Source organism: Myxocyprinus asiaticus, chromosome 9 (genome assembly GCF_019703515.2).
Source record: "Myxocyprinus asiaticus isolate MX2 ecotype Aquarium Trade chromosome 9, UBuf_Myxa_2, whole genome shotgun sequence".
Classification (NCBI taxonomy): domain Eukaryota; kingdom Metazoa; phylum Chordata; class Actinopteri; order Cypriniformes; family Catostomidae; genus Myxocyprinus; species Myxocyprinus asiaticus.
The window spans coordinates 48304550-48312183 of record NC_059352.1 but is presented as its reverse complement, the minus strand read 5'-3'; the positions used below and the strand labels follow the sequence as shown (position 1 = coordinate 48312183).

Below are 7634 nucleotides of genomic sequence, written 5' to 3'. Positions count from 1 at the left end.
TGGGTGTGATTTATTTGTCTGTGTGAAATGGATTGACAAGTGCAGTTTTCTTTCCTGTGTTGACATTGAAACAGGAATTTGGAGCCATACTTATCAAAGGGCTCATCCCTTTTTCTTTTTTAAAAAAGGGCAACAGCCTTTAGTTTACGTCAGAGACGGGAACCATAGCTGTGTCCCAACTGATGCACTTTACACTGTGCACTTGCACTATGCACTCTGCCATCTAGTGTGTGCATTTTCAAAGTGTGGTAATATCTTAAATTAAACACGTTTAATTTTACTCTTAAAATTTTTTACTACACAGAAGCATTCGCCGGTTTTCAGCTGACAGAGGTTTATAATGTTTCAGACACACCTGATATGTTGCCGCTAGCTTTAGCTTTAGCATGTTAGCCAACCTCAGTACAACACTTACTGTATATATCAAAAAATTTAAATATTCACACAGCGTGGGGTGATGGTAAGGGTTTCAGCTCACATTTGCAAGGTGCTGTCTTCACAGAAGTTTCACTAGTTGCCAAATTCACCAATTACAACCCCCTTCCGCTACGTAGGGCAAAGCTAATAGACCTGAACTGAAAAGCCAACAGTCTGAATTCAGAAATAAAATCTAATTTATTTTCTCCATAGCTGAATTAATCGGCCCCTCTTTATCATTTCTTTAACTACTATAACATTTAACATTAATATACATACAATACAATGCATTTATTGTGTAACTACTTGTTGTTCTGCTAAATTCTCTCAAGATTCACATTTGCTGCTACTGAGGTTTAGGTACTGGTAGGTTTAGGATTGGGGGTTAAGGTTACCAGTGTAACTAAAAATGCAATTAAATGCAGGTACTTTAAATGTAAGTACAACGCAACAACAAGTATGTACATAAGTACATTGTAGCAAATGCTTAAGTACATGGTAGTTAAAGAAACCAATTTAATGATAACCTTGAAAGAAAGGCCTACCGGGGCCTGGGTAGCTCAGTGGTAAAATACACTGGCTACCACCCCTGGAGTTCGCTAGTTCGAATCCCAGGGCGTGCTGAGTGACTCCAGCCAGGTCTCCTAAGCAACCAAATTGGCCCAGTTGCTAGTGAGGGTAGAGTCACATGGGGTAACCTCCTTGTGGTCGCTATATTTGTTCTCGGTGGGGCGCATGGTGAATTGAGCATGGTTGCCGCGGTGGATGGCGTGAAGCCTCCACACACGCTATGTCTCCGTGGCAACGTGCTCAACAAGCCATGTGATAAGATGTGAGGGTTGACTGTTTCAGACGCGGAGGCAACTGGGATTCGTCCTCCGCCACCCGAACTTAGGCGAATCACTATGCGACCACGAGGACTTAGAGCGCATTGGGAATTGGGCATTCCAAATTGGGAGAAAAAGGGGGAAAATCCCGGAAATAAAAAGAAAGGCCTACCGTGAGCGCCGATGTTGTAAAACGTTGGTATGAGCTTTTGTTAAAACATCAGTCTGAGTTATTTCTGAGTGTTTAATAGTGGAATTCCTGACTACACTATCCAGGATCCTGAGGGAGGAAATCCACTAATTAGAGAATCCTGGCAAACAAACTGCAGCAAAAGAGCTCTGCAGCGACCGCCTACTCCCATGGCGCACTGTGAAAGATGGAATTTGTTTATATATGAATATTTTGCAATATACTTAAAATATATTGTTTATATACATCTAACCAATGACTTAAAATCTATAGTTTTATATTTTTCCATCGTTTTTAATTTGGTTATGTTATTCCCAATGCTTCATGGAATTGTAGTTTATTCCCTCATTAAACCTTATGTTGTGGTCCAGTCATTTTGACCCGAATTATTTTTTTTACAATGTTTTTTTTTTCTTACTTAATCCCATTGGAATAAAAGTATTTGACTTCGTTCACATATGGTAACTGAAAACACACAAAAATTTGGACCATTTTCTTCACATTTTTTTGGTTTTATTTAACTTTCAAGTGTTTTGTTACACTTCAAAATCAAATCAAATCCCATTATTGTCACTCAAACACAAGTGCAACAGTGGGTGAAAGTCTTGGGTGCAGTTCCAAGCAACATAGCAGTATGACAATTACAATAAATATCTGATTTACACAACACAGTTTACACATCTTGTTACTCAACACAATATACACCTAATAATATACAATATACAGTATACACAAAATAAGACTGTATACAATAAAAATACACTGTACCCCACCCCCCATGTAATCAGTGGAAAAAATATGAAATGTTGTGTTGACATTCAGCTGTCGGTTGATAGTCAGTTGCCAGTGTGTTATTAAGAGAAGTATAAAATGTGAGTCCAGTCTGAGGCTAATAAAGTGCAGTGCTGATATATGTATCGTGAGTGATCAAGAGTTCAAAAGTCTGATTGCTTGGGGGAAGAAGCTGTCATGAATTCGGCTGGTGCGGGTCCTGATGCTGCGATATCGCCTGCCTGATGGTAGCAGTGAGAACAGCCCATGGCTTGGTTGGCTGGAGTCTCTGATGATCCTCTGAGCTTTTATCACACACCACCTGGTATATATGTCCTTGAGGGAGGGAAGCTCAACTCCAATGATGTGTATGACAGTTCACACCACACTTTGAAGGGCTTTGCGGTTGAGGGCGATCCTGTTGCCGTACCAGGCAGTGATGCAGCCAGTCAGGATGCTCTCTACAGTGCTGGTGCAGAACCGTGTGAGGATGTGGTGGCTCATTCCAAACTTCCTCAGCCGTCTCAGGAAGAAGAGGCGCTGGTGAGCCTTCTTCACAACGGCCTCAGTGTGGACGGACCATGTGAGCTCGTCAGTGACGTGGACACCCAGGAACTTGAAGCTGCTGACTCTCTCCACTGGTGCTCCATTGATGGTGATGAGGCTGTGTTCTCGGTCTTTTCTCCTGAAGTCCACCACAAGCTCCTTGGTCTTACTGACATTGAGGGAGAGGTTGTGCTCCTGACATCAGCGTGTCAGAGTGTGCACCTCCTCTCTGTAGGCTGTTTCATCATTGTCAGTGATCAGACCTACCACAGTCGTATCATCAGCAAACTTAATGATGGCATTGGAGCTATGTGTTGCCACACAGTCATGCATGTACAGGGAATACAGGAGTGGGCTGAGAACACAGCCCTGTGGGGCTCAGTTATGAGGAGATGTTGCTGCCCATTCTAACCACCTGGCATCTGCTTGACAGGAAGTCCAGGATCCAGCTGCATAGTGAACTGTTTAAGCCCAGAGTTTCACATCAACATCACTTGTGTTTCCGGTCAAAAATGACCTGCCATTGGAAATGAATGGATTAGATTACAAAATACAGAAATATTAAGTGTTCAGGAGCACCTCAATTTAGATGAGCACATATGTTGAGTGCCCTTTTGTGCATCAGGTTGGGACGCAACATAAAAGGTGACAGTAATGCAATTGTTTTTTTTATTACTCAATTCCAAAAGGGAAGAACCAAATTAAATTAAAAGGAAGCAAAACACTTCAAAAGGGAGTTAGAGGCTGAAAATAACATACAAAAAGCAATCTTAACAAAATAAATCAAACAGAAACACAGCAAACTTTCCTAACTCCTTAACTAACAAAAAGCCCTCACCTCCTACAGCTTCCAGGTAAAGTTGTAGTTGAACAAAAGTGGCCAACAAAGATTACAAAAGACTGACAATCACAACAAACATTAGTGCAGGTTTACAACAATTTTGGGTGTCAACAACAAGCTTATGACAATTCAGCAAAAACTTCCCCACTCAATAACCCTCAGCACTATTCGCCAAACAACAACAACTACAACTCTGTAGCAGCCTCTGTCTTCTCCCTTATATCCCCCTCCAAATCCAGGATGTAGCCAATCAAAGGAGACAGGTGATTATTAGGAGGAGGAGCTCCTAAACTGGGGGAGGAGCATCAAATCATACAGGCAATTAGAATGAGAGAGAAAGAGAGAGAGAGAGAGAGAGCCAGAGAGACAGAACAAAATCTAAGTCCACAGACCTAAAGCTATCTCATCTTTTTTATGGTTTTACCAACTCTGAATATAATTGTTATAATTACAAATTTGCAAATCAGATCGAAACAGTTCTTATTTGTCAGCAAATTAAAAAGCATTATTTAAGAAATAAGGAGCACAACACAAGGGTTAAAGACATTAAGTACACATTCTTGTACCTTTGTCTTTTTGTCCGATTATTCTATACTTTTTTGCTTACAAAGAAAGTTTGTAATGTTGTGATTCACCTCGGAGCTGGTTAGTTTGGTTCATTGTTTAGAAATCTTTTATAAAGGATTTTAAGACATTTCTATGGAAAAAAATACCTCCAGAACCAAGACGGCTGAAAAAGTGGGCGGGCACTATTCTGACTTCATGTGGTAGCTCTTCTGATTTCATGAGATATTTCCTACATCACATTTCTGTTTTCAAATTCGTGGCTGTTCAAACAATCACAAGAGGTTTTAATGCCATCTTGGGATGTCAACAGAATCTCCGTCTAACTAGAGTTGCAAAATATCAACATTACATTACTTTATGGAAAATTATGACATTTGGTCAATTATTCACACAGGGTTTATTCTGCATTGCTTAGTGGCAGAGCTTATCAAATTAATTACTGAAGTAACCTTTATCTGAATCAAAGATTAAATTGAAAGTAATCCCTTAATTAAATGTGTCAGTACCAAGTGGAGCTGTCCAGGTGCTGGCAACAATGCAAAAAATTATTAGCAATAATAAAATGACAAATATTTGTAGTGCTGAAATATGGGCAGTTAACCGTGCACTCTGTCACTTTTGTCTTTGTGTCATCTTGGACTTACACTGACACCTAGTGGCTTGGATGCAACATCATTTAAAATCACTAGTTTTCAGTTTGAGATGTCATTGTAGAAATATAGTATTCACAGTGAGCCATGATTAATCAGTGAGTGAAAGTGTCAAATAACAGGACGGTTACTGAGATTAAGCAAGTAGTATACGGCTGGTCATGTGATTCTATCATGGCCGCCCCCATGTGCGGACCCTCTCCATGTAGAATAAAACAGCTTTTATAAGGTTACTGATATGACTGGAGTCTTCATTTTAATGTGAGTGCTCATGATTTTATACATATATTGCAAAATTACAATTCATGTATTTAGGAGTTAAACTTTTTTAATGAGGAAAAAATTACTGAGTGCACTTTTAACGTTTGAGTCTGATTTGTGTTTCTCTCTTGTGTTTCATCCTTCAGTTAAATGATATAACAGATATAAATAGAGCAGCTCAAGTGATTTTCCAGGGAGCTGCCCAAAATCCTTCATTCAAGTTCAAGTTGGTCTGCTCTCTGTTGCCACCTCGTGGATATCAGGGTGGTGTTATACTTCCAGTTTTCTCATCTAGGTTGTTTCATCATTATTTCACTAATCCACAACAAGTCAGATACAGTTATTTCATTTGTTACATTTTGAGGGAATGCTAACATTTGCGTGCTTGTAAATGATGTCCCTTCAAAGAACAACATTAAAACGTGATCTGATACTTACGATCTCTCCCTAACACCCCCCCCCCCCCCCCATTTTTGACGTATGTGTGTGTGTATATATATATATATATATATATATATATATATATATATATATATATATATATATTACTCGGTGAATTAAACTTCATGTGTCTCATGGTGTGAGTCCGTGCCATCACCAGTGAGTCTGACCCTCAAGATAAATCCGTGGATACATTATTCGCGTGGGAATCCCACTAAAATACAGAAGAAGTGAATTTTTGGAGATGCTCCTGTCGGATCTGGTGTTTTGAAGGATAAAAAACTGAAAACTGGCGCTGGAGGGATTTTGATTTTCTTGTGCACTCTTCTGGCATTATGATGTCACGTATCTCACAACCAAATCACGTACTGTGAAATTTCTCCATTTGTCTGGATTCTACTGAGACCCTGAACACCTGTGACTGAGGTAAGATCTCAGCCTCTTCGTTTTGATCTAAAATAGAGCCAATTGTTTATTTTCTACATTGTTGGAAAAATAACAATTAAGAGCAGAAACAGCTTTTATACTATATCTAATAGTTATAAAATGCATTTATTGGTTTAAACCAGTTAATGATTTTTTTACCTGGTCTAAAAACATAGGGTAATTTAACACTTAAGCAGTGCAATGATTTGTTGGCTATATTTCACGACGTTCGACAATGATTGATGTGCAATATTTAAAGATCATCTTAGCTGAGAAATCAATGCGTCTTTTGTCTTTTTCTGAATAGTTGTTTTTTTTTTGTTTTGTTTTTTTTTTTTGGAAGAGCATCAGTCAAATGGATTGAGCATCTGACCTTCTGTAGAGCCATTTTAAAAAAAGAAACATTTATCATCATGACACCAATAATCGAAAAATTTCCTTGAAAAGGATTTTTTCGGTCCTGGCGTTCGTCGGCTTGGCTATATATGCTCCAGTTGAAGTGAGCAGATTCTGTATTTCGTCGTTTTAAATTATTCGATTTGAAGACCTCGTTACAGAGCCAATTAAGCCAGACGTCACGGTCTGGTGCGCACTGGTGCTCAAAGGAGCTGCGATTGGAGAGCAAAACCGGACCATCATCCAAAATACCAAATTATATAGCTCATATTCTTTTCAAAATCACGTAATAAAATATGCATATATATTTTTGTTATTTGTAAAGTGCATTTGGTTTTCTTTATCAGCCTTTTGATGTACTGTAACGTGCGCGGTTCTATCAGAGAGCGCATTTCTATACATGACAGAACACACGGTGCGCGCATGGCATGGCACAAGCCAAATTGTCCTTGTGACGGGGAGTGAATTACTGCCAGTTCAGAATGGATAAGAGAATAATTTGATGCGTGAAATTATGCTAGAGATTCTTTCTTATTTTTTTATTTTTTTAAGCAGGACATAAGAGGAATAGAATAGACCTACTTGTTGTAACCAAGTCTGATTTGTTCCATCACATCCTAAATGGTATCTATGTATTTTTCCATGCAGCCTGGGATTCTTTTTTCAGTCTGAGATCTGAATTTAGTGTCTGAGCAAAGCGGTGAGGTGTTTCTCCAGGAGTGATGGCGTCTTCAGCACCTTCTTCCTCGGCTGGTGATATGGACCCAAACACGGCTAATTTACGACAACCTGCCACAAGTAGGTCTCTCCCCGGATAAAGCGCTTTTCACTTGGCTTGTTTACTCCGTGGGGTGGCGATGTTCATCAATGCCTCGGAAAAAGCACACAACACCGTGTGAAATGTCTATTAGCTGACAAATCACCCTCCAACTGCTGGATAGACAAACGGGCATGCAGTTTGTGACAGAATCTACAATATAGCCAAAAGTGGGAAATTATTACAAATTAAAAGATAGATAGATAGATAGATAGATAGATAGATAGATAGATAGATAGATAGATAGATAGATAGATAGATAGATAGATAGATAGATTTATAATCTGCACTATCCATAACGCATAGAACATTTCCGTAAATTTCTCAATAGCCTAATTACTTATTGCAGATAATTATGCTCCCGACCTTATAGAATAATGGTCCTGCATTTTGCGACGTTTTATGGGAGCAATCAAGCGCAATCATCTGCTTTGAACAGACCGGCCACAATAGGGTAATTACAAAAATTACCCGTCATTACGCT

At 39.2% G+C, this 7634-nt stretch overlaps 1 protein-coding gene across 3 annotated transcripts in view; it reads left to right on the top strand.

The window, feature by feature from the left end:
* The first annotated feature begins 5624 nt into the window (after positions 1-5624).
* Positions 5625-7634, top strand: part of gad1b (glutamate decarboxylase 1b) — a 33297-nt gene continuing 31287 nt past the window's right edge. For 2 of the 3 annotated variants that reach the window (XM_051706909.1, XM_051706907.1), the window contains exons 1-2: positions 5625-5937; positions 6982-7131. In XM_051706909.1, coding sequence (XP_051562869.1) covers positions 7056-7131 — 76 coding nt within the window. In that variant the 5' untranslated portion in view covers positions 5625-5937; positions 6982-7055. Of the gene's footprint in view, positions 5938-6018; positions 7132-7634 lie in introns of those variants that run through there. The other variant, XM_051706908.1, reaches the window with a different exon arrangement.